This window comes from Lemur catta, chromosome 1 (assembly GCF_020740605.2).
Source record: "Lemur catta isolate mLemCat1 chromosome 1, mLemCat1.pri, whole genome shotgun sequence".
Lineage (NCBI taxonomy): Eukaryota > Metazoa > Chordata > Mammalia > Primates > Lemuridae > Lemur > Lemur catta.
Genome location: NC_059128.1, coordinates 23,195,246 through 23,221,732, shown reverse-complemented (window position 1 = coordinate 23,221,732; position 26,487 = coordinate 23,195,246). Strand labels below are relative to the sequence as shown.

The 26,487-nt window shown below is 50.0% G+C and overlaps 2 protein-coding genes across 2 annotated transcripts in view; both read right to left on the bottom strand.

Annotated features, from left to right (window-relative positions):
- Window positions 1-201: 201 nt before the first annotated feature.
- Window positions 202-14,183, bottom strand: ISM2 (isthmin 2). Its single transcript, XM_045562713.1, is given in 8 exon segments — window positions 202-1,662; window positions 1,665-1,786; window positions 1,788-1,814; window positions 1,816-2,026; window positions 3,240-3,323; window positions 3,591-3,749; window positions 4,974-5,340; window positions 14,036-14,183. Coding segments are annotated over 8 exon segments (1,251 nt in total). The 5' UTR covers window positions 14,168-14,183; the 3' UTR covers window positions 202-1,513.
- Window positions 14,184-24,255: 10,072 nt separating this feature from the next.
- The window catches only part of SPTLC2 (serine palmitoyltransferase long chain base subunit 2), an 88,220-nt gene continuing 85,988 nt past the window's right edge, over window positions 24,256-26,487 (bottom strand). Inside the window, exon 12 of the mRNA XM_045562701.1 lies at window positions 24,256-24,637. Within this exon, the coding sequence (XP_045418657.1) occupies window positions 24,518-24,637 (120 nt within the window). The 3' untranslated portion in view covers window positions 24,256-24,517. The remainder of the gene's footprint in view (window positions 24,638-26,487) is intronic.

Sequence of the window (26,487 nt, the reverse complement as noted above, 5' to 3'; positions counted from 1 at the left end):
TGCATCAGACCCCCTCGTAGCAAGTTACTTGAGAACTGGGGCCACTTCCTTGTAGCGTAAACGCAATTTACTTCTCTGACCGAAGTCTGGAGGGAACGTGCCTGTGAGGTCCAGCCAGCTCCTTGGCAGCCCTTAGATCAGGGACAACTGATGTTCACAGTCTAATCCAGGCATCCCAAGAGCTCTGTCTGCCCAGCCAGTTCAGGAAAAGAAAAGCAGCTTGCTGTGGGTTAGGTAAACTATAAACACAATTTATGGGGGCTTGACTCTTGACTTGGGCCGTAACCAAAGGCTCCTTGTACTGCCAGGGTCCAAAATTCTTCATCAGGCAGAATTTGAAAATAAAGTGCTTTATTGCTGAGGATCCCAGAGAGCTTCAGAGCAGCTGTCTAGGGGCTAGGACTTAAGTCCCCTACCTTTGGTGGCTTTTGTGAATAAGGACAGTTGGGACTTCAACATTTCAACCCCACAGAAGGCAAGGAAATATGGCTTGGGGATGAGGGAAGGCAGGGACGAGGCACGAGGTGTGCTGGGAGAACAGATTATGCACATCTCTTCCGAATTCTGAGTTCAGTGCATTTGATGATGCTGGGAGCTTGAAATAGGCCATTATTGGGAGTATTTACAACACAAAGGTTGCCCAAATGCTACAAATCAACATTTTCCCTCCATAGACCTGGGTGACCATCACTACAGGTGCATGACACACCATCCTGAGCCAGTTCTGAGCCTACCTGCTGCGACCAGTGGCAACCTTCCCACTCAGGGCCAAGCTAGCTCCCAGCCCCACACATTCCTACAATCTGGGCAGAACAGAGGGGCCTGAACAAAGGAAAGGGACCATAGGTGCCGACCCACTCCCTGCCTGGAGTCAGCCTCGCCCCAGCCGTCACGGTGCCCACCAGAAGGGTGGCTTGGGGCTGAGGACAAGCCTCCTGTGCAGGTGGCTTCTGGCAGGGTGTGGGCAAGAGGGGTACGTGCACCACCTGGAGATGGGGAGCACTGGCCACAGGGTGGGATGTCAGCCCAGCAGAGGGCAGCTGTGATGATGAGGACTGACTGTCCTATCGTCACCCTGCCCCTCCTCGGCTGAGCAATTCAGGTAGGTCCTGGGAATCAGGACGTGCCCTGCGTGCAGAGCCAGGGCAAAAGAGCCTAGCTGTGAAGGAGAGGGAGAAAAATGTGTGGCCAGCCTGGGATGACAGCTCCCAGCAGGCAGGAGAGGAAGGCCCTGCAGACACTGAGTGCACAAGCATTTCCAGTGCAGCCCCAGGGGCCTTGGGGGCTGGGCTCCCTCCCCTCATCCCAGGCCCTATACCCCCTTGAACCTTCTGCCCAACCGCACTGCAACACCTGAGGCCCTGACCTGCCTTGCGGTCATAGGCAGACGGCACACGGCACCAGCCCAGCCTCACCGCGTGAGCCCTTGCTCTCACTGGACCCGGGCAGGGGCAGGGGTGAGAGGGCCTGCAAGGAAAGCTCTCCCTGCAGTCTCTGCCCAGTAGCCCCCTCATCAGTACTCCTTGGCCTCCTGCAACTGGGCCAGGTGCTTCTCCTCTGGGGGGTTGTTGGCGCAGGCCCGGCTGTTGTTGGGGGGCCACACAGCATGGTAGCGGCTCCAGTCCCCCTTACACAGGATCCATGGCAGCGTGTCCACCTTGAGTGCAGCTCAGGTGAGAAGTCGTTGCTGATGAGGTCAGGCACTCCAGCGCCCTTGCCGCGGGTCAGCAGCCGGCTGCCCTCATCATAGCAGCAGTGCTGGGTGGCCAGCGTGCTGCTCCACCCACAGCAGGGAGTGCAGGCAGAAGCACGCTGGGCTGGTAAACGTCCAGGCGCTCTCGAGGGCCACTGGCGTCCCTCCACTGGAAGCTGCGGCCCTGATGCTCATCCTGCAGGCCCACCGGACTGTTCCCGGCCTCCAGCGGGTACACACACGGGCAGCTGGGCAGGTCCTGCAGCACCTGGCTCAGGTACTTGGCTAAGAAGTTGCTTTTGCAGTTCAGCCACTTCTCACAGCTGTCCTCATCTGCAGAGGGCAGAGGAAGTGCAGGAGGGGAGCCGGTCAGGGAGCCGGCCAGCTCCGTGGTGGGGTGGGGGCTGACCACGGGCTAGTGCTTGGGGAGAGACGGCCCAGGCCCCAGCTGGTGCAAAGGTGTGACTTGGTAGGGCCTTAAGGGCAAGCGTGGAAGGACCCATACCAAACTGGGGCAGATAAAAGCTACCCCTCACCACCCAGGCAACCCAAAGCGAGAAGCTGTCACTTGGAATGGAACACGGCCAAGGGGCTGGAGCGGTGGCCTGGAGGCCCTCTGCTGTGCCAGGTGTCATCTCTTTAGGTGCTGAATGGTGGGAAACAGCTGGGGTGGGTGGGACAGGTTCAGCAGTTCTTAGCCAAATGGTGAGAAAGTGTTTCAATATTTTAACCACTGACCCATTGTGTTCTTGCTTTTCTCTGCCTTTCTCAAGCCATGTGGCCCCGGGAGAGTCACTCCTGCCGCTCAGGGCCTCCTGTGGCTCCCTCTGTCTATGCCGCCCTCCTCCCCTCTCTCTACCTGGGGAAATGTGATTTCCCTGATTCTGCCCACAAAAAACCCAAATTGCTCTTTCCTCTCTGCTCCCAGACCTGCAGGGCCCTCTTTGTAGTTCAGTGCTCATGCGGGTTACGTGTGTCCCTCTACCATGAGAGAAAAGCTCCTCTGGGGCAGGTGTCAGGCCTTGTCCCCAGGGAATCCCCCACCCCAGCACACTGCCAGGTGCATGACACAGGCTCAGCAAACATCCACTGTGCTGAGCACAAGCCTCATCCACAAGGTGGGGAAACCAGCAGCGCTTGCCTTCCTTGTGGGGTGCAAGTGAGACCCAGAGACACGGGCTCGGAGGCTGCCAGGGGAAGCACGGCCCACTCCCAGCTGCCTGGAAGGAGCAGTCCTGGAGTTCTGGCCCTGACCCATTTCTGACAGCATCACATTCCCCTCCCCAGACAAAGAGTTAACAAGGAGTGGAAGTCACAGTGTCCCCACCCCATCCTGCTGCCAGGGAGGATGTGTCCCACCGGATGATCTCTAAGCTCTGTGGCTCCCATCAAGACCTTCTTCCCCCGGAGTATCAGGCTGGGAAAGGCCAATGGCCTGGCTCAGAAATGCTGGGGCTCCCAGCTGGAAGATGTAATCTCTGCTCCACCCTCCCGAGAGAGGTTCTCCCCCCAAACTCCCAGGGGCAAGGCCTAGCCCCCCACTGACCTGGGCCAAGCATGTTCGTAGCATTGTGGGCCAGGGGCTGCCAACCCTCACTGGGGAAACCCAAGGTGTCCTCGTCCTCGGTGCCTTTGGGAAAAGAGGAGGCCAGGCTGGTGGTGCCCCAGGGCACCTCTGTGCTCCTGTTGGGGAAGCCCAGCCCTCACGAGGCTCTCGGTGCCCACAGCAGCTGGGGCAGGCCTGGGACGAGGCAGGACCACCATGTTTGTGAGCTTCCTGCATCCCCTCTCCCAAGCCCACCCCTCGTACAAGGGTACATGCCCACATGCCCAGAGGACCAAGCCCTGTGTCTAAGCCACACCAGCCACTTCTATGCAGGGACGGGACTCGTCTCACCAGGACAGGGGGGCAGGTTGCAGGCATGGGACTTGGTGGCAGTGCAGGCGTAGCCACAGGGCCGAGTCCTCCACTGGCTGCCGCTGCTGCAGCTCCCACTGCAGGGAGACCAGGGGCTCCACTCCTCCTGAGGCTCACAGTCTGGGGCAAAGCTGGGAGCTGGGGGTGAGTGAACACAGCCCACAGCACACATGGGTACAAATTAGAAAAAGGCACCCCTTCCTTGCATAGATGCAGCCCATGCCAGGGCTCCCAGCCTAGTGGATGAAGCATGAGCTGGAGTTAAGCCCCCACCTGCTCCCTCAGCTGGGTACCCTTGTGCAGTGAACAACCTGTGCAAGTGTATCAAGTAGCCCTAGGGAGACAGCACAAGCCCCAGCCACCTGCTCCGTACAAACACAGCAATGCAGAGGAAAAGATACTTGGGGCTGGTAGCCACCTGACCACTGCCAGTGTGACCTCAGGCAAGTCTCCCTCTATATCTGAGCTATAGATTGGACGTCATTCAAAACCAGGGGTGACAATACTTCCCTGGCACTGGGGATATTTAAGAATTTCCCTGCTGCCCACATCAGGGACCCACTCCTGACCTGAGGGAGCTGAAATACACCATGGCTGGGCCCGCTGTCCTCCGCTGCGCAGGACCTGAGACCCAGTGCTCTCTGGGTCTCAGGAACCCCAAAATACTGACACAGCTGGTTCTCTCCTCACTTCCCAGGCAGGCCAGAGCAGGCTGGCACCGAGAGTTTAAGGAAAATCAATGGGAGAAGCGCTGAAAGTCATGGAAATTTTCTATTAGCTTACATTATTCTGACTAACTGGGAAGAGCCTGTTGCAACTCAGTCTTACTCACAGGTACCATGGTCCAATGAGAAGGCCCCAGGGCTCTGGGGAAAACGGCCACAACTGCATAAAACTCATCTGAACCATAATAATATACAAAGTATTCTCTACAAGGAACCCATGTAGTAAAGATTGTATCATTCCCCATTTTACAGAGGAAGGAACTGAGATACAGAGAAGTAACTTGCCCAAGGTCACTCAGCTCGTAAGCGGCAAAGCCAGGATTCAAACCCACACAATCTGAAAATAAAGTCAGTTGTGAGTGGTGGGATTATAACATTTCTCAGTTTGTTGAAAACTCATAGATATGAATAAATACACTATTAACAGATGTCTTTGGCTTAAGGGATCTCAGGGCTGTTGTGATGGTCAAATTTTGCTGGGGGGGAGGGAATTAAAACTTTGCAAGCTTTTGGAAATGATACTTTTGAGCTGATGATGGTGTTGGAACAGGGCCCAAGCTCCTGGCCTCCCCAGCTGCTCCTGCCTGGGAAGCCTCAGCCCTCTCTCCCCATTTCCACTCAGGATGGGGACACTCACCGTAGCTGTCCGACTCCTTGAAGGCCCAGTTCCCGGGGGCCAGCCAGCCCTGGTCCCAGCTGTCTGTGGCCCCACTGGACCAAGGTTCCTCCTCCTCATCTTTCTCATCACTGCCCTCCTGGTCCTCACCCTCACTGTACTCTGCAGGGTAATTCTCTTCTTCCTCCTCTTCCTCCTCTTCCCCTGGGGCGCTGCCCTTGAGACCGGTGCCCCCTTCCTTGCCTTCCAGGTAGCCCCAGAAGAGGGGCCAGAGGAGCTCCTTGCTAGGCAGCCAGCTAGGAGCACTCTGGGGCCAGCGATTGCTGGGCTCGGCCAACAGGTCCATCTCCACCTTGGCTTGGGGGTCCTCCACCACCTCGATGGTCACCTGCAGGGGGACAGATGCCCGGCCAGCCAGTGAGGGAGGGCTTAGAGCTGCACTGCAAGGAGAGGGGAGGTGACAGGTCCAGGGCTAGAGGTGAGGGGCCCAACCTTTCCTCCAAACCAGCTGTCTTCTCTTGGCTGACCTTCTTGGCCTCTCAGGGCACATGGGTCACAGTTTAAGGCCCGGCTGTACATCAGAATCCTGATTCCCAGACCCCAGATATGACTGGGCCAGCCAGGCACAGTGTTCTAACACACGCCAGGGTCGACACCCACTAGTTTAAGAGAAGCTGGCATGGAATTCTTGCTCTGCCAGAGTGCAGGCTGCCTGGCCTCAGGAACCACTGGCAGCTCTGGGCCTCCATTTCCTCAGGATAATGCCAGAAAATGAGAGCGACAGACAGCAAACCCCACAGCAACCTCAGGTGGAGCTCTCTTGCACCACATTATGGATGGAAAATAAGTAAAATAAAATCATTTATGTGACATTGAACTTCAGAAAACATTACTTGGGGCTATTAGAAAGTAACACAGGGTAACTGTACAAAATTTGGGGGAAAAAAACCCCAGCAAGATATAAAGAAAATGAAAATCACCTATATTTCATCACTGATAGATAACCTTCCAGTTTGTGTGTGTCTGTGTGTGTGAGTGTGTGTGTGTGTGTGTATGTGTGTAGGAAGGTAGAGAGAGAAAAAGAGAGACAGAGATACTTTAAAGTAATTTCAGAATGTTATGTTCTATACTTTTGTGGTCTTTTTTTCCCCTCTTTTGGTGAAAGTGTTTTGAAAACTGTGGCTGCTACACAAACAGGCAGAATCATTATCATCAGAGATTCACAACAGGTGGTGGAGTACACACCTGGCATTCTGCCAGCCCCTCTGCTTCCCTCTCCTGTAAAGACCTTCAGGTGGCCGTCCCCATGCCACCAGCCCACCCCATCTTTACTGAGCCCCTTCTTCAGGGGCCTGCAGTAAAGGGCTGGTTCTGGGTGGGGATCAGACCCTCACTCAGGCCTTTTCCAGGCCTCTCCCATATTCCCGGAACTGCCCACAGCTTACGAAGCATTTCCCACTCATTTGGTCCTCATGACAGCCCTGCCAGGTTGGTGCTGTTTATCCCTTGCTATGTATGGTCTAGGGCTGTGGTCCCCCACCCCAGGTGATGGACTGGTACTGGTTGGTGGCCTGTTAGGAACCGGGCCACACAGCAGGACGTGAGAGGTGGGTGAGGGAGCGAAGTTTTATCTGTATTTACAGCTGCTCCTCATTGATCGCATCACCGCATAAGCTCCGCCTCCTGTCAGATCAGCAGCAGCATTAGATTCTCACAGGAGCAGGAACCCTACTGCAAACTGCGCATGCGAGGGATCTAGGTTGTGCACTCCTTATGAGAATCCAATGCCTGATGATCTGGGGTGGAGTTGAGGCAGTGATGCTAGCGCTGGGGAGCAGCTGCAAATACAGATTATCATTAGCAGACAGGTTGTACAATTATTTCCTTAGAAATTACAATGTAATAATAATGGAAACAAAGTGCACAATAAATGTAATGTGCTTGAACCATCCCAAAACCATCCCTACCCAACCCACCCCCCCAGTCCGTGAAAAAATTTTCTTCCATGAAACTGGTCCCTGGTGCCAAAAAGGTTGGGGACTGCTGCTCTAGGGAACAGAGGCTCAGAGAGCCCAGAGACCTGCCAAGGTCCACAGCTAGAAAGCAGAGGGGCAGGTACTCTTCCCACTTCGCCACAGGGAGGGCAGAGTCCGCCCTCCGACCGGCACGGGAACCCCACCGTCCAAGGGAAACAGTATGGAGGGCCTGAGGTGTTCAGCCCAGCTTCTCTCCAGGTGTCTGCTGGGCTGATGGCCCTTCTGTCACTCTTACCTGGATATTGGGGTTCAGGGCACTCAAGTCTGTATTAGCTAATCCTGGCAGCTTCTGCAGCTCCAGCAGTAACGGAGTATTCTCCACGGTCCTGCCTGGAGTCAGGACTGCCGGCTCAGTGAGAGTCCGGTGCCTATGTTGGTGTGGCCCTGCCTGCAGGCCCATTCTGGGGAGCAGTGGTGGCTCCTCCTCTTCCCTGGGAGAGCTGGGATCTGGGGAGACTGAGGCCTGAGGGAGAGAGAGGGAGGGGGAGGTGACTGAAGTCAGGGCTGTGGACCCAGAAAAGGTTGGCAGGGGGGTACTCAGGAGCCCTGGGGTCTGACCTCTCAGGGGTGCGTATATGGAATGCAAAACCTAAACACTGCCTGTTTCAATGCCCTCAGCAGATAAGTGAGGGTGTAGCTGGTCAGAAGGTGGACTGTGTCCACAAGGCGCTTTGACAACTGGCACCGACATGAGTCATGAAAAGGATTAACACAACCCAAACACCTCATTTTACAAACGAAGAAATGGAGGCCCAAGAAGGGAAGAGAGTTGGTTAATGGTTCCACAGTGCCCTGACAAGCCAGAGCAGGAAGGCCCCTAGGGTGGGGCTGGTCCTACACGACAGTGGGCGGCAGGCCTGGGCCCTTCCCCTCAGCACGCTCTCCGCCACCCGGCCCCGCCCACGCTGTCCCTGTGGGGCCTGTATTCGTTGGCATCCCTGACCACAGTTCCCTTCCTCCACCTGCCCACCTGGGGCCGGGATGTTTCCTACTCCAGGCATCTTTGTGGCTGGCTGTCAGCCAGTCCACCCCCCACCAGCTACTGGCTGTGTGTCCACACCTGGACAGCCCTGGCTTCCGCTCAGACAGCTCCAGCGTTCATCTGCCCAGACAACGGGGGGGGGGGGTGGCGGGACACGGGCTCAGCTGCTGCCACCCACCTCCAGGCTGCGGCCGTCGCCCAGGCCCCTACACCAGGGCAGGAGCACCTGCCAGGGCCACCACCGAGTCTAAGGGGCCCGGCGCCTGTGGACCCTGCCTCGCTCAGCCACAGCCTCGACCCGCTCCCATCCCACACCGGGGCAGTGTGGTGTGGCTGAAAAGCACTGGCTCTGGAGAGTCAGAGAAGCTTGAGTTCAAATCCCACCTCTGCCTCCTACTAAGTCCTCAACTTGACAATTTCATCATCTGCAGAATGAGGATAATAATTCCTCCCTAGAAGGACTGTCAGAATTTATTTATCAAATATTTCCACAGCATTTACTGTGTGCCAGGCACTATGCTAAACACTTACTCACTCATTTCATCCTCCCAACAACCCTCAGGTAGGTGCTGTCATCCCCGTTTTATAGACAATGGAAACTAAGGCACAGAGAGGGCTGGTAACTTGCCTGAGCTCACACAGATGTTTAGTGGCAAAGCCAGGAGTCTGGGCCCAGAGCCCATACTCTTAACCATCGAGTTGTAAGGTAAGAGTCCCCTTCACAAATTACGGGCTTAATCAGTCTAGTTTCTCACTCTCTCTGACTCTCTTTCCTTGGAAGTTTGGAAAAAAGACTCCAAATCTTCTGTTTCTCCCCCATGACCTCCCCTTCTGTGGTCCCCAGATGCCTGGTTCTAAGGCTCCTGCACTAAACGCCTGGGCCCAGGGCAGCTGTGGGCCCGTCTCAACCTGGGCCAAGAGTCTCTTGCTGAGTCAAAGCACTGTGGTTGAGACAGCAAGGCTGGATGAATAGAGGGTGGAAGGATGAGTAATGGACACCTCAGCCCCTTCACTGACCAGTCCTGACGGCCTGGAGTAGCCCCAAGTGCTGCCTTCCTGGCAGCTCCCACCCACAGTTCCTCCAAAGCCCTAACTGTCCCTGTGACTTTGCTCAGTGGTTCCACTCTGCCTGCAGCCGCTGGGGCACCGAGACAGGCAGTCTCAGGGTGGCAGGACTTCAGGGTCGCACAGCCTTTCGGCTGGTCTGGTGGCCCTAGCCTGGTGGCAGCTGGGCCTGCCTGTGGCAGGTGGTTCTCATCTGCGGACATCTGGCAATGTCTAGAGACATCTGTGGTTGTCACGAGTGGTGGAGGTTTCTACTGGCATCTAGCAGGTAGAGGCCAGGAATGCGGCTATGTATCCTACAACGGCCAGGACTGCCCCACGAGAACTGCCCAGCCCAGAACGGTAACGGTGCTGTAGTTAAGAAATCCTGCCCTAGAGTCGGGCTGCCTGGGTCTGAAATCTGCTGGCGGCCTAACTTCTGACCTGTGGGACCCTGGCAGGGGACACAACCTCTGTAAGCTTCCTCATCTGTAAAACGGGAATGACGGGAATGAGCCTCACCCAGGCCCTGCTGTCGAGCAGGTGCTCAGAATGTTCGTTTCCAGCCCTCCCCACCCTCTCCTCTCGCTGCTGCACAGTCAGTGCTGCCAACCACTGGTCGAGGGCTGCTGGGGTGGGAGAGAGGATGTGCTCTCCTGGTACTTTGGTCTGGCCACCGACAGCTCCCAGCAGGCTCTAGTGCCAGTGAAAGCCCTCAGGCGACTGAACATCGGCCACTGGAAGTAAGGCCTGAGGAGAGATGGGCAGGACACCCAGAGCGCCGACCTGCACCCAGCCTTTGGGCACATCTTATGTGCACTGACCCAGCATTCAACAGCACTTGCCTCTTTAGCCAGGCCTGAGCACCACAGCAGAGGAATGGGGCTGGATTTCACCCCTTAGCTACCCTCCTGATTGGTATGTACTATTCTTTTTTTTTAGAGATGCGGTCTCGCTATGTTGCCTAGGCTGGCTTCGAACTCCTGGGTTTAAGCAATCCTGCCTCAACCTCCTGAGTAGCTGGGACTAGGTATGTACTATTCTAACGCAATCCACCTTAGCACCCAGTGGAGACCTTGAAGCTCCTCATCATAGTAAGAGTACACTCTTCCCAGAACAGGCCGGCTTTACGGTGTGCAACCTGTGTATCTGCACAGGGCCCCACATATGGTTTAACACTCTGCTGTTGCCATCTTGAAATACTTAAGAGGCCCCACTTTTCATTCTGTACTGAACCCACAAACGATGCAGTCAGTCCTGCAAAGCACCCTATATGTATGGCCTCATGGAACCCTCACCACAACCCTTTGGACATCGTCCTCACTTCACAGACAATGCAGCCAAGGATCAGAGAGGTGAAGTAACTTGCTTGGAGTCACACAGCTAGGGGTGGGCAGAGCGGGATTTGAGGCAGACAGTCTGGCTGGAGAGTCTGCTCTGCTAACTCCAGACAGGGGCTGCATCTTCTGGTTTGCTGCCTGCTACTCTGTGCTACTGAATGTGCTGAATGAACAAAACACCAAACGAGATGTTCTACTTTTCACATCCCTCTTCCCCTCATTCTCGTAACAACCTGAGACTGAGATCTGGGAGTCTGGAGACGCGCCTGGGGCCCCTCAGCAGCCAGGCTCCGGGCCCCATTCCTGTCCTTCCTTCTCTCCCTCCACCAGCTCCCCTGTGTTTCTAACCCCAAGAGAGAGAATGGTCTGCAGGGAGGAGGAAGGTCACAGCTGAGGCCCAGGGAGGTGGCCAGCTGCAGGAGAAGGCTGACGGGCAAGGCCGCAGGCTTCGCATCACACAGACTTGGGCTCTAGCTCCCCATCACGGATTGGGCTAGAAAGACTCCACAACCAAAGAAAGCCAACCTTCAGGAAAATATATGCTTCTTGGTACCTGGCAGGTGAGAACTTTCTACCCACCAACCACATGTCTCCTGTAACCCAGCCTTGTTTCCAGGCAACTAGCTGGACAATGGACCAGGACTGAAGTGCCGATGAAGCAGCCCTACCATGTGCATGACACTGCCCCAGGCTGCTCAGAGCCCCGGCTTCCTCCTCTGTCCTCAGTCCTCTGTCAGCCCATGCCCCCAGCAAGTGCCTCCTTCCATGGCAACTCTGTCCTTCTGCCCCATGTGGGGACCCTCGATGCAGGACGGTCCTCATAGCCTGGAAGTGCTGTCCTCTCTGTTCTTCTCTCTTGCCTAATTCTAACCCCCATCACCCTCTTGTGGCACCAAGTCCCCAGCTCCTCTTTACCCCACCCCAGGGTACTTGCCTAGGAGGTGGTGGGTAGCAGGGGCAGGTGCCCAGGGGCTCTGGAGTTAAGCAAGGCTGGGTTCGGATCCTGGCCCACCACATACTAACCGTGGGTTAGTTACTGGGCCCGCTGTCAGTTTCCTCACCCCTAAAATGGGGAGGACAAGGTAAGGAACACAACATGCTAGGCACAGTGGCTGGCTGGGTGGTGTTCTGATCCCAACTAGCACAGAAGCCACCCAAGGCAGAGGTACATCTTTCTTTGCCTGTCCAGCACCCAACAAACTGCCTGGCCCCAGCCTCTTTGAATGATGACACTGCCCATGTGTCGTGCTTTCTCACCCAGCACCCCATCCGACGGGATGGGTTCTTACTCCCATTTTACTGTGGGAGTAAACTGAGGCTCAGCAACAGGCCTGAGCAGAGTAGGGGGTGGCACATTTTGTTCACAAAACTAATGATTTTTTTCAAGACTTCGGATGAGCAGACTGGAGCGTGACATGCAAAGATGTACCATAAGGTCCCCAGTGTGGCTCTTTATGACAGACCTGCTCCTAGCCAGGCTTTTCTCTGCCTCAATTTTTTTTTGGTCTGGAAAATGGGCATAATGTCCATGGGAAATGGTGTGACAATGAAATAACATCATGTTAAGTAATTTGTACAGACTCTGTAAGGCCCAGGGAATGTTCCCTTCCCTTCCTTCATCCTCCATTTTCAGATCTGGGGGGGTTTTATTTCTTTAGCTTCTTCATTAAGGTCTTGGGGCTGGTCCATTGTTTCTGACACACCACCCAAGTCCCGGAATAGCAGACTGCGTTCTCTCAACATGACTCCTTAACTAACGCCTTTGACATGTAACAGCTTTAACACAAATCACACAGACTCGTGGAACAGTGTCAGAGCTGCACAGGACCACAGAGATGACTTAGTTCCTCTTTGTAAATGTGAGGAAATCATCCAAGCTGAGTCACCTGTGAGTCAATGAGCGGCTGGGACCAGAACCCCAAGCCCTGGGCTCTGAGCTCTGCTTTTTCTTCATGGCACTAATGTGCTTTAACATGTTTTTGAGGACTCTGCCAGGCCTTGTACTGGGGCTGAGGATATGACTTTGGCTCCCAAATAACTCATCTTCTAGGCTGTTCTCGTTGGGGGAAGATTTAGCAAACATACTAAAAATAATTACAATACAAAGCGGTAAGTACTAAAATAGAAAGGATTTATGCCAAGTGAGCAGAAACAATGCCAATTTAATTAATTTTATTACCACTGCCATCTCTACCTAGGAGGAGGGACTGGCCAGAGGCCTCTGGATTTGTCTACAGCAGTGGTTCTCAACAACCGGCAGGGGGCCTGGGTGTCCCTCAGGAAACATGTGGCAATGTCTAGCCCTGTCTGGAAGGAGGGTGCTATGGGCATCTAGTGGGTGGGGCCAGGGGTGCTGCTAAACATGCTACAATGCACAGGATGGCGGCCTCCACCACACTGATTTATCTGGCCCCAAATGACCGAAGTGCAGAGGCTGAGAACCCTGGTCTACGGGAGGCATTCTCAACAGGGGCGAAAATTGGACGGGGGTAGTGGGGGTGAGTGGGGGGGGTGACAAAGTATCTCAGATATTACAATGGTTTGTGACATTCCAAAGGGCCACAGTACATAAACAGACAGTCTATCTGCGGTATTAAAATATCATGAAAGCAGTGGTCACAGAAAAAAAATCTAAAAGGCTCCATAAGGGGCGCAGAAACAAAGGCAGCGAAGCACTGGCCTACGGACACCCTCAGGTGCAGCCGGGGCCCTTTCTTCCCACGGCCTGCGAGGGCCTCGGCAGCCCGGGCACCAGCCGCACAGCCCCAGCGCGGGCTCTCGCTCACTCACAATCTCCCGCACCCTGCATGCCCGCCCGGGGCCCTCAGTGTTCTCATCTGGAAAATGGGAAGCACTCCTCTGGCCGCCCCCTGTAACAGCTCAGCGCGTGGAAAGACCCGGGACCCAGGACCACACAGGCCGGCTCCTGCATACCCCGATACCAGTCTGGCCGGCTCGGTCCCCGTGGGGGCAAATGTCCGCTGCAATCCAGGGGGCAACAGGCTGGACTGTAGAGCCCTCAGTGACTAGGGTGCTCATCATGGCTTCTCTCCTCCACTCCTCCATCTCATTCTTGGTTTGTACCCCCCAAGGCCCACCCACAGGCCACCAGGAGGGCGCCCCACCACGTCTTAGTGACGTCTTCCGGTTTTCCAGGTACAGAGCAATGTAGGAGCCTCTGGCTAACCACCGCCACTCGGCAGCTGGAGAACCCCCTCCGCCTGGGCTTGTCTCGGTTCTCCCGAAGGGCCGAGGTGTCGGACTGGGCGTCGGCAGCCCCGGCCTGCCACTCCGCGGAGCGCCGCGTTCCTCCCGCACCTGGCGCGACTCCTCTCTGACGAGCGCACCTGGCCGGGGCGGCCGCGGGCGTGGTTCGCTCCGGGCGACGGAGGGGCCCCGGGCCCCGCAGAGCGTCGGCCACCTCACCCCGCACGAAGTGAAACTTCCCCCCAGGCTGGCCCGCTGCAGCCCGGCCCGGGCTCGCGGCCACGCGCACGGAGCGGGACCCCTGGATCCGGCGCACCTGGCTATCGTCCGGTGCCCGGGGGCGCACCGCCGGCCCCTGCCCCTCTCGCTTGGGTGGTCTCTGCCGGTGTCGCGGTCCCGCTCCCCGTGCGGCCAGGGCCGACGGGCCGGGGAGGAGGGACCGCGCGCGCCGCAGCCCCGCGCCCCGCCGTTCACCTCCGCCAGCCCCGCGGCTTCCTCCGGGGGAGCCCTCGGGGGCGCCCTCATGGGGGGCCCTCGCGCCGCCGCCCGCAGAGCCGCCAGCAGCACCACGCCGAGGAGCCCCGCTCCGCCGGGGAGTCGACGCATCGCCTGCGTCCCGCGGCTGCTCTGCCCGGCGCGCCTCCCGCCTCGCGGGGCCTCGCCTGCTCCGGGCCGCGCCCGCGCGGGGACCCGTGAGGGGCGTCCGGGTGGCCGCGAGGGCGCGCGCGGGGCGGGGGCGCGCACTCACACACCCTCTGGGGCCCCGGCGTGGGCTCCCGCGCCACTCTCCGGGTCCGCGCCCCGGATGCCCCCCGCCTTCCCCAGGAGTGGCTCCTGGGCGCTCCCGGGCACGTCTTGGCCCAGCGGGAGGGTCCTTTTTACCTGGCCGCCTCCCACCCTCAGTGCCTGCCGCTGTCGCCGTCGCAGCCTCAAGCAAATTTCTGTTGCGGGGAAGCTGCCGCCCGGCGCTCTCCAGCCCTGTGCTGCGACCCCTGCGGGGCCGTGCGGGTCGGGTGCCACCTCCGCCTCCCCGACGGCGCTGCGACGGCGACCCGGCCTGGCAGGGCCTTGTGCGCGAGGCCAGTGGGCGAGTGGCGAGAGTCTTCAGACCTTGGGCCAGTGTTTATTTATGCATCGAGGTAGGTTTGCTTGGGGAGGAGGCTGGAAGCGACTCCCCCAAAACTCCGCTACTTGAGGTGGAGGCCAGAGGACAGGCCCTGACCCAGCGCCCGCCATTCGGCACCAGTTTCCCCGGAGTGCCCTCAGAGCGTTCAACGCCAGGAGAGAGCTGAGACTCGGAGGAGAAGATGAAGTCCCAGAAGGACAGCAGGGAGACATGTTTGAGGGTAGTGGTGAGGCCATCCTGCCCCGCAGCTGGGTGTCACCTAATTTTTTCCTGGATTCTTTCACTTAGGCCACGTGGGGCTGCATGATGGCCTCCTCTGAGTGATTGAAATAAAACCTTTGTGGGAAAGATCAGAAACTCCGAGGGGCAGGGAGGGTGCGATTGGCGAGCGTGAGCGCAGTGACACAGGACAGGGGGAGGGGTGCGGGCGGGTCAGTGAGGAGCCGCGGAAGGCTTTAGGGACATGCCGCCCAGGGGCCACTTGAAGGAGCACAAGGGATGACTCAGGGTTCAGGGCTTGGGATCCTTGGCGGTGGTGGAGAGGATGGCCAGAAAGCCCAGCCCTTGGTGTAGAGCTGTTAGGGTCTGGCTGGAGCCAGAGTTTTGCTCTGGGGGCGGCCGGTGTGCAGTTTTCCAAAACTACTCCTGTTCCCAGAGCACAGCCTGAGGGCTGTTCTGAGCCTGCGTCTGGAGTCGGCCCCTGGGGCTTGAATGCTGCTTCTACCCTTTGCTAAGTAGGTAATATTATCGGACAAGTTACTTGGCCTCTGTGCTGTTGTCAGGTGTGCGTGGGAGGGGGTTACCTACCCCATGAGTGTGAGGAGAAAATGAGAATCCGTGATAAGAATTTTTATTAGGATGAACTATGTGAAGTAACCATGTTTTGGATACAAGGTTGAATATTGGCAGTTTCATAAGGTTCAACTTAGTAAGATGTCTGGTACGTGGCAAACACTCCAATGTTAGCCAAAAGAAACCTAGTTTTTGAGCACCTGCTACATTACATTACATTTACTAGACTAAATGTGAGACCACTTTGTTCTTTTTCATTTTTGTTTTGTTTTTTTGTAAAAGTATTTTCACATTCAGCCAAATATTTTGTCTTTTCAACACACTTTTGCACCTTCCACCAAATCCAACCGGACTTGGAAGATAAGGAGTTCGTTCATTCTTGAGTAGCTATCTCTGTGTCAGTCACTACCACTGGACATCCATCCGACCTCTCCCCGGGGAATGCTATACTGACTGTAAGAGCCTAGTTGGTCACTGTACCCACCCTTGTTCTCACCCAGCCATGAAGCTGATTATCTTTTTTTTTTTTTAATCAACTTCACTGAGGTCTAATTTACATATAATACAACACACCCATTTTAATTGTACAGTTCAATGAGTTTGGACAAGTGTAATCCATATAATCCATGTAACCACTACCACAATCATCCTATAAAACCTTCCCTTCACTCCAATTTCCTTCTGTGTGCTGTAGCAAAAAACTATGCTTCAGTGGAAAACTGTGCATTGTCTACATACAGTATATCCTTTCAGGTTATCTTTTATTGTCTGAGCTGTTACTTTGTAGGTTGTAGGTAACTGGTAGCAAAGCAAAATAATTCTCGTGTATAGAAATGTAAATTTTGGGCCAGGTGGGGTGGCTCATGCCTGTAATTCCAGCACTTTGGGAGGCTGAGGCGGGAGGATCACTTGAAGCCAAGAGTTTGAGAACGGTTTGAGCAAAATTAACAAGACCTCATCTCTACAAAAAATACAAAAATTAGCTGGGTTTGGTGGCCTACATCTGTAGTCCCAGCTACTCAAAAGGCTGAGGCAGGAGGATCACTTGAGCTTAGGAGTTTGAGGTTGCAACAGTGAGCTTTGATGATGCCACTGCACTCTAGCCTGGGCAACAAAGCAAGACCCTGTCTCAAAAAAAAAAAAAAAAAAAAAAAAAGGAAATGCAAATTCTGTCCTGTTCTGTTCAATTGACTTCCCTCTCCCAGAATGGAAGAAACCAGTTTTGCCTTCATTTCAGTATTCCTGATCTATAAATATTTATCTTTCAATATCCCTTTGAACTGGTTTTAACACTCTTACCAGTTTCCTCATTAATAAGTTAAATAAAATCTTTAACATGTATTCATTTTTACATCCATAAGAGTTATGATTTCATACTTTTTTGAAAATTATCTTTTAATAGTCCTTCTGTATAGTTAAACCCCATCCCCTACCCTTTGACTCCTGGCAACCACTGATCCCACTCTGTCACCATAGGTTACTTTTGCCTTTTCTAGAATTTCATATCAACGGAGTTATATTTGTGTATTTCTTTGTTTGGCTTCTTTCAGCATGTTCTGAGAGTCATCCATCTTATCATGGGTATCAGTAATTTGTTCTTTTTCATTGCTGAGTAATATTCTATCATATGGACAATTTGCTTATTCATTCACCATGATGGCTTCTGAGTTGTTTCCAGTTTGAAGCTATAATATTATGAATAAAATGGCTACCGATACTCAAGTGCAAGTCCTGGGGTAGACATGCTTTCATTTCTCTTGGGTAAATACCTATGAGTGGAATTGCTGCCTCCAAAATGCCAAATTGTTTTCTTAAGTGGCTGTACCATTTTGCAAGTTTCAGTTGTTCCATGTCTTTGGCAGTGCTATATTGTAATCGGTTTTAATTTTAGCCATCCTGGGGGAGTGGTGGTAGAATCTTACTGTAGTTTTCATTTGCATATTCCTAATGACCAATAATGTTGAATATTTTTTCATGTGCTTATTGGACATTAGTATACCTTTTTGTAACGTGTTTGTTCAAATCTTTTACGTATTTTTTTTGTTGAGCAGACTTAAGTTCTTTATATATTCTGCATAGAAAGCCTTTATCAAATATATGTATTGTGAATATTTTACCTGTCTGTGATTTGCTTTTTATTCTTTTGAAGTTTTCGTTGTGATTGAGTCCAGTTTATCAATTTTTTCTCTTAGAGTCATGCTCTTTGTGTCCTAAGAAATCATTCCTAACCTAAAGTCACAGATTTTCTTTTCTATTTTCTTCTAGCAGTTTTGTAGTTTTAGTGTTGGGATCTATGATTTATTTTGAATTATTATATATGCTGTGAGGTAAGGGTTGAAGGTCACTTCCCCCCATATGGAAACACAGTTGTTGCAGCACCATTAGTTGAAATAATTACTTTGCTCACTGAATTACCTTGGCACCTTTGGAAAATCAGCTGACCATATGTGTGTGGGACTATCTCTGGACTCTCTATTTTATTGATCTATGTGACTACCCTAATGCCAATGCACACCACTGTCTTGGTTACTGTTGGCTTTATATTAATAAAAAGTCTTGAAATCAGATAGTGTAAGTTCTTTTTCAAAATTTTGACTATTCTAGGTCCTTTGCATTTCCATATAAATTTTATCAACTTGTCAATGTCTACAGAAAAGCAGACTAGGGCTTTTTTTTTGTTTTTGGAGGCAGAGTCTCGCTCTGTCATTCTGGCTAGAGTGCAGTGGTGTCATCATAGCTCACTGCAACCTCCAACACCTGGGCTCAAGCGATCCTCCTGCCTCAGCCTCCCAAAGATGCTGGGACTACAGGCACACATCACCACACCTGGCTCATTTTTTCTATTTTTAGTAGAAATGGGGTCTCACTCTTGCTCAAGCTGGTCTCAAACTCCTGAGCTAAAGCAATCCTCCCACCTTGGCCTCCCAGAGTGCTAGGATTACAGGCATGGGCCACCGCACCCAGCCAAGCTTATCTTTTTCAATGCCTAAAATTTTTCACTGGTTTCCTCTGCATAAGAGAAAACACCTCACCACGACCTACAAGCCCGATGCAGCTGGCCTCTACCACCTCCTTGCCAGCCACATCTCACCCTTCTCCCCTTTGCTTACTGAGCTCCAACCACACTTTCTTTCTGACCCTCCTTCCTCAGAAAAGTTTTCTCTATCAGCCCTATCTAAACAAGATACTGGTTACGATCTTTTACCACACTTCTTCACTTGTCCTCCATAGCACTTAGCAGTCTGTAAAATGACATATAGGTTCGTGTGCTTATTTGTTTACTAGAAAGTAGGAACCACATCTGTTCTTTGCTCTTATTGGTAATGCCTAGTGCACTGCCGGGCACAGAGACAGCACTCAGTGTTTATTGGTTGAATGAATAAACACAAATAGATCTTTCTGAATATTTTATTAGGGCAAAACAATATATTTGCATGGGATGATTCTTAAGTCATCTGAAGTACTTCCCCTTCAGTTATTATAACATGCACTCTCAAAATTGATACACCTACCCCAATCCACTATTTATAGCTTCACAGTCATCTGATAAAGTAAAAAATAAAAATAAAAATCATCTGGCAAAAAGGGGAGACAGGAATAAGGGAGAGTAACATCTTAACACATTACTAAAATTGTTAAATGTTTATTTACACTTCCCCTTCTCTACTTTCCCAGGTTATATGAACATTACAGCAACAGAAAGGAGTTTTCATCATAGCACCCCTTGCAAATTCCAGTTTACAGGTAACTTGGTCAGTGGAAAAATAAGGGTCAACAAAATAAGATGTTGGCTCTCCCATAAGCTACTGCTCTCCTGTTCTGTCTCTCCCCTTCTCTTACTGTTAGCTGCCTCAGAGAGGGATCATCCAGACCGTGTGGGCATGCTGCCTAGAGTGACAGGTGACTTCCAGTGTCCCGTGAAGAACCAGCAAGGATGCTTTTTATAAGTACAACCATTGGCTTAACATCACTGAGGTTATAAGACCAAATGTTAAGGGTAAAGACACCATCCCACCCTAGTCAGTGACATGTCCCCCACTCTCTTGGGAGACCTGGGCCAAGCAACCAAGCTTTGTACAAGAAACCTGGGAATTGTGTTGGAAAAAGCAGACCGAATTGGCTTGAGTCTCCTTGTGCATAGCAGGAATCACTTATCCATGCAGATGACAAGGCAGGACACTTAGAAAGTACAAGATCAGGGTACTGCTCTAATTTGTACCTTTCATTCAAATCTCCCCACAACTGCTCCAGAAGAACAGAGCTTTGGGTATTGCTTCATTAAGAACACAGTAACTGCAGTTTCAGAGCCACTGCATTCTTTAAGGTCAGTTTATTATAACTCATCATACCAGACAGAATCACAGTTTAAGGCCATTTATCATGTGCACTATGTAGTAAATAAAACTTTGTCCACAGCTCCCCACACCAAGCTACTCCCAAGGGTGGACTGTGAATGTGATACTTCCAGACTCAACAGAGAAGACCAGAATAAACTAGCCCCTTTGGTTTCCTCCCTAGAAAAGACTCAATCTATAGCAAAAACTGCCTGGAAAACAGAAGTCACTGGAAATGATAAAAGGAACAGCAGCATTTTCTATACAATTAAAGCAAGGGGATCATCAGCTAGTCCTAGCATTTCTTCTGCATGATAAGGGAGGAACCCAGCACTCTAATTCAGCTATCTGGCCGGGCACGCATTTCATGTGGATAAAGCTGAGGAGAGAAAGGGACATGCATTTCTCCACATGGAAGGTATCTGGATTAACTGGCTTAATGGATTAAGATGCCTGCTGAGCACTAAGTGTCCATGTTAAGCAGGTAGCAGCACATCTATAGGTTCTGGGACTGCAAAAACAAATCAAAAAACTATAGGTTCTTGGCTCAGTAGCCAAAAAGAATCCTTGACTTTCATACCTCCTCCCTTCACAACCCCTTTGGGTTAAGCTGATTTTACCTCTTTGAAATGCTCTATTGATCATCTTTATGAATGTAGACAGAAGGAAAACCACCACTCTCTCTCTCTCCCTCTTTTTCCAACCACATGGTTATAACAAGTAGAGATTAAAATCCATTTTGGCTTACCTAGAACATGAGGAAAGACACCCCGGGAATTGTGTCACAGCAATTCTTTATACAAGAGAACAAATGTATTTAACTTTCTCTAGGTAGATTTGCCACAACCCTACAAATTCTTTTTTTTTTTTTTTTTTTGAGACAGAGTCTCGCTTTGTTGCCTGGGCTAGAGTGAGTGCCGTGGCATCAGCCTAGCTCACAGCAACCTCAAACTCCTGGGCTTAAACGATCCTACTGCCTCAGCCTCCCGAGTAGCTGGGACTACAGGCATGCGCTACCATGCCCGGTTAATTTTTTCTATATATATTTTAGTTGGCCAGATAATTTCTTTCTATTTTTTAGTAGAGATGGGGTATTGCTCTTGCTCAGGCTGGTCTTGAACTCCTGACCTCGAGCAACCCACCCACCTCAGTCGGCCTCCCAGAGTGCTAGGATTACAGGCGTGAGTCACCGCACCTGGCCTCCTACAAATTCTTAAAAAACAAGAACTACCCACATTCTCTTTCTTCACTGCCTGCGCATGACCAGCAATTCTCCACTGTTGCCCAATCCAGGATCACTGGGGAACAGAGATCCTCATCAATTTGGAAAAGGGGGAAAAACAGGGAGGTAGTGGTAGATATCATCACTCTTTCCCTCTTTCCCTGAGAAGTCAGGAAGCCTCTCCATGTAAGCCATTCTTCCTCCTGGTTTTTACTAATAGGAAGCAAAGTGTATTATACACTAGAAAATTCAGCTAGACCAAACTAGTCAAGAAACTTAGACACAGGCTCCATTAAGTAGGGAAGAAATAAAAGTTCCCTGCCTCCACATGAAATGGAAGGCAGACCCTACAAAGAGAACCAGGGTGTCAATCTGTCAATCCTCAAAGCCTGACACCACCATTTATAAGTTTTCTCTAGTGTTGGAATTGTAAAAATCAAGAATTGGAACGTAGAGAAGGGATGGACAAATAAAGGATGGCCAGACTGTAGAGACAAATCACTGAAGCATTCCTTGGCCTCTGAAAGGACGTGGGGCCAACACAGAGCCCTCAGTAGTTGTGTAGGATGTTTCTGTTCACCTTACATGACTACAGGAGGAAAAATCCTGTTTTGACCATCTAAAATCCTCACCCTATCATGAAAGTTTAACAAAGTGACTAAAGGACTAAGACGGCTGGATTCTTCAAATAAACAAGCAATACTTTGGAGTTCTGGAGACTAGACTCTTTTGTTAAAGGGAAAAATTTCTCAAAGCAAAGCATAAAGTTAAGAAAGTGCTCCGGAGTCCTTGCCCCTCCTCGGTTAAAGCTGTTAAAGTAAAGATGGGAGGAAACTGCTACTTGATCCACTCTTTGTATGTGATTTTGATGTCCCCTAGCTATAAATTTCCTAGTTTCTGATGTGATCTACTGGAAGAGGTCTTGTAAACCTGAAATGGATAAGGGCAATGTTAAATAAAAAGAGGGATGAGAAAAAGTGATAAGGATTAGTCACAACTCTATCAGTTGACTCAGATTATCAGCTTTGGTAGTAATGGTTACCTGATACCTGTTTGAATCCCATCAGATTCTCAAATCAGGCCATGTTAAACTGTGTACTAAATAATACTTGTATGTCCCAGATTTTTACTTATTCTCAATGACTGTATATACATCTGTATTTCCCCAAGTTCTTGGGGAAATAATGATACCTATGATATGACTGGACCCTAGATTTACATTACAGTTGCAAGAAGAGACAACCAGCCATGTATACAGGACATTTTGTCCTCTAGAAAGTACAGAGGTCCTGTATACATCACAGGAATTTTGTCTCTTCAAAATAAACTTGTAACTTAATTGCATTTATCCTGAAATAACTTTGCACCAACAAAGTGATACATGTTTTTAAATGCCCATACTAACTGATATTTTAATTTGCAGTGACTTCATGCAAACCAAAATAAAAAGACTAGTGGAGTAAGTTCATTGCTTAAAGTTTGTGACTTATGCAAACCCTACACCTACACCATTAAATAGTAACTGCAGGGCAAAAGCTATCTGGTATTCCAGTGGGATTCTCTGGTGGGGAACTAAATATGCAGGAAAGGTTAGCAATGTATTTGATTTTACAGGACTAATTACTTACTTATTACCATAATCTCTTTTTTACTTTAACTTGTACTTGCTAAATACAGTCTCTGCATTTCTCCTTGGTTCTTTTATTCACCCTTTTCTGTTCTTTAAAAAAGTAAAATAAAACCTTGGAATATCTCAAGGGCTTAATGCTCTCAGATGCTGAGAGTGACCAAAGATAACTTAAGACATGAAAACAAAACTTCACAAACAATAATATTGCTTACATCCTCTACATGTATTTGCACAAACATATCACAGATGATGACAAGATACCCAGGAGAATTTGGATTGAGAATCCTTACCAATAAATGGAGCAATTTCAAAAATAGAGATGTGTAAAAGGAGTTTCACACATTGTTTTTCCATTCTATTCTCAATCCTTCCCTTATAATACTTGATGGCTACTAAAAGACAGGCTGTTCTTGGGTATAATAATAAAGCCAAAAGTTCTCTTCACTTAAACTTTGGTTCAACAGAAAAAATAACAACTTTAAAATGGTGATTTTCAGATTGTTCTTTGGTCAAGCAGTATAAAGCTCTCTGAAAGAAGTCCCCTTACCTGGTTATAGTATGAAAACAAAGTCAAAATAGAGGGATCCCAGTTTAGGAAAGGTATCTATGTGTTCAGAATTTCTCAGAAAAGAAGAAACAATGTATAATGGAAAGACAGGGAGACCCCAATTCCAGATGCCAGATTAAAATTGTTTTAGGACATCAAGAATAAAAGAGAACTAGCATTCAGAAGAATAATATTTAAGTGGGCCAGCTTCTAAAAGGGCTAATAACTCTAATCTTTAAATAGGAACATGATAAATGATTTCTGAGCAGAGGATTTACTGTCATTTTCCTTTATCAGTTTAAATCCTAATCTGGACCCAGAGCCAGGCAGAGGCTGTCATCATTTTGAAAAGTAGAAAGCAGTAAGAAACCTAAGCCACAGACTCTGCAAGCAGTAATCAATCCTTTCCTCACTGCCCCTTACCCTCACCCACCAGGAGTGCACATCACTCTATAGAACAACCCTGTACTCAAAATGGCGAGATGTGAGAGTCAGCTGCACCACAGAGGACTGACCAGGGTGGGATGTGGCTGCTTTTAAAACAATAAGTGTTTTAAATAGGGGATGGGATGTATTAGGGTTAGAGTTTGGGAAGAACCCAGAATTTGGACCATACTCTCAGACTGTGACCACTATGAAGAAATAGTTGATGGTGAAGGAAGAAATCATATGGAGACCAGAACAGAAAGGAGTAAGGCCCCTGGCCAGAGGGAGTTACACAATGAGCCTTTTGGCAATGTTATCATTTACTGTTTTTCTTAAAAGGCTAAACTTAAGATTAAAGGGAGACAACTTTGGTTGATTACTTGACTGGTTAAATGAGGATTCCAAGGTTGGCAACCTCTGAGACCTGGATGGGAAGTGAGTGGAAGGCACTTGCTCCCAAGGGAGGAGGGCCGGGGAGTCTCGCAGCTGTGAGCCAGGCTGGCAGCAGCTCTCGCTGGCTCCAAGTCTGCGAGGTGGCTGGGAAAGGGGAGTGGCCTGGGTGGTCAGCCAGAGACAGGCTAGGGTGAGTGAGCGTGATTTCACAAGTACAGTAGTTATAAAATAAAACATTTTTTTAATGGACAAAAAAGCAAAGTGGGTCACCTCCATTTTTAAGGTGAGGTTTCGCAAAAGAAAGATGTGAAGCAGTTTTTCACTATTTACAAAATGCTATTTAGAGTGGCGGTGGCCACCTTTAGTAGTTGAGGAAATGTTTTTCACATGAGATGGCCCCAGAAGTGTGGTTCCTGGAACTGGCTCAGAAAGGCCACACACTGTCCTGGGTGAGGGAAAGTCCCTCTATGGGAGCACCAAAAAGGCTCAGTCTTCTGTTTCTTCATATGTAGTCTCGTCAAAGGGCCTGTCCAGTAGAGGTACCAACCGATGACGGGAATACTTCAGCTGCAGTAAGTCTCCAACTTCATCTATCTCCTTTAAAGCCTAAAATACACAGGACAAAAGTTGAGGTCAGTCAGAGCCAGTAGAATGTAGGCATTCCTGGTGCTTTATTTTGCTAAAAAAAAAATCATGGCAAGGTTATCCTTTGGTGGGACTTACCATGTCTAGTGCATTTATTCAGATCAGACCATGATACAGCTATGGAAAGAGCTGCTTTTTGAATAAGGCCTTCAGGCTGACCATGAATAATGAGTTATGCATAGCCAGGTATGCAGGGTATAATTCATCAAAGCATGATAACACTTGGTAGAAAAAGGAATATGCACCTTTAACTTGCCAGACCAGCTACAGTTTGCCATCTCTCCTTTCTTACTTCAGTACTTGTTCTATTATCACACTATGTATATCCCCAAAACTGATGAGAGGTATGAGTTGCTTCCTAGGTGCAGGATTAAGAAAGTCCCCAAAGTGGGCGGCTGTGCAGACTTAGTAAGAAAAAGTGTAAGTGATCAGAAGGAGACTCCAAGGGGAACAGACATGGCACGGGTGAGGCAACAAGGAAAGGACTGGCTGGGATATGAACTCAGGGCCTGTTCTAAACTCTACAGTCCTAACCTTGAGAGATTATCTTGTTTTCCCATTAAAACTCTAATGATCTCAGTATAAATGTCCTCCTTTTCTGTAAAAATTGCTCTTTTATTTTTCGGAGTAAATATGTTTCTTATAAAAAATTCTAACACTAAAGAAAGGTATGAAATGAAAAGTCTCTTCCTGATTGTGATGCTAGTCCTACTTGCTAGAGGTAATCCTGACATGGTTTCTTTTTTTTTTTTTTTTTTTTGAGACAGAGTCTCGCTGTGTTGCCTGGGCTACAGTGAGTGCCATGGCGTCAGCCTAGCTCACAGCAACCTCAAACTCCTGGGCTTAAGTGATCCTACTGCCTCAGCCTCCCCAGTAGCTGGGACTACAGGCATGCGTCACCATGCCCGGCTAATTTTTTTTTTTTCTCTATATATATTTTAGTTGGCCAGATAATTTCTTTCTATTTTTAGTAGAGATGGGGTCTTGCTCTTGCTGATGCTGGTCTTGAACTCCTGACCTCGAGCAATCCACCCGCCTTGGCCTCCCAGAGTGCTAGGATTACAGGCGTGAGCCACTGCGCCTGGCCCTGACATGGTTTCTTATATGTATTTTTTAAATAAACTCTTAGTTGAAGAGGAAAATGCATGGATCCTAAGTGTCAGTTCACAGAGTGAACCTTTCCCAAAAGCAGTATACAGAGTCAAAATAGAAGATCCCAATATAAGAAAGTGATATGTGTTCAGAATTTCTCAGAAACAATTTAATGGAAGGACTGGGAGACCCTAAGCTCCAGATGCCTCTAAGAGAAATCCAAGGAAGAGAACAAAATTTTTGGAATCATAGATTCTAAGTCATTTTTGCCACTTATTAGGAAGCACCTAACATGGGTCACAGAATACAGTTTTCAATAAATGGCAGATCCCAGCCCCCAATTATTCACTCCGCAAGTGCCTATGGATATTAACTAGTGGATCTAATAACGACTTTGGAGCTAATGGGCCTCAGCTCCAGAGACAATGGATCTATCTAGGACATAATCTCATTAGTGACTAAAAAATTGTCAGATGGGCAGTAGATGCCCTGCTGCCTGAGTGTAATTCTCCAAACCTACATCACACAAACCTGTCCAATCTTGTAACTATAATTCTGTACGAAAATGTACACCTTATATTTCAGAGTTAGTATAAAGACATATTACCTGTTCTTAAATCTGATTTTTAAAAATCACTGTTTGGTGATAGAAAAAAATTACTGATAGTATTCCTTATGTATTCTAGCATAAGAAAAGATATTCATTTCAAAATGTGAAA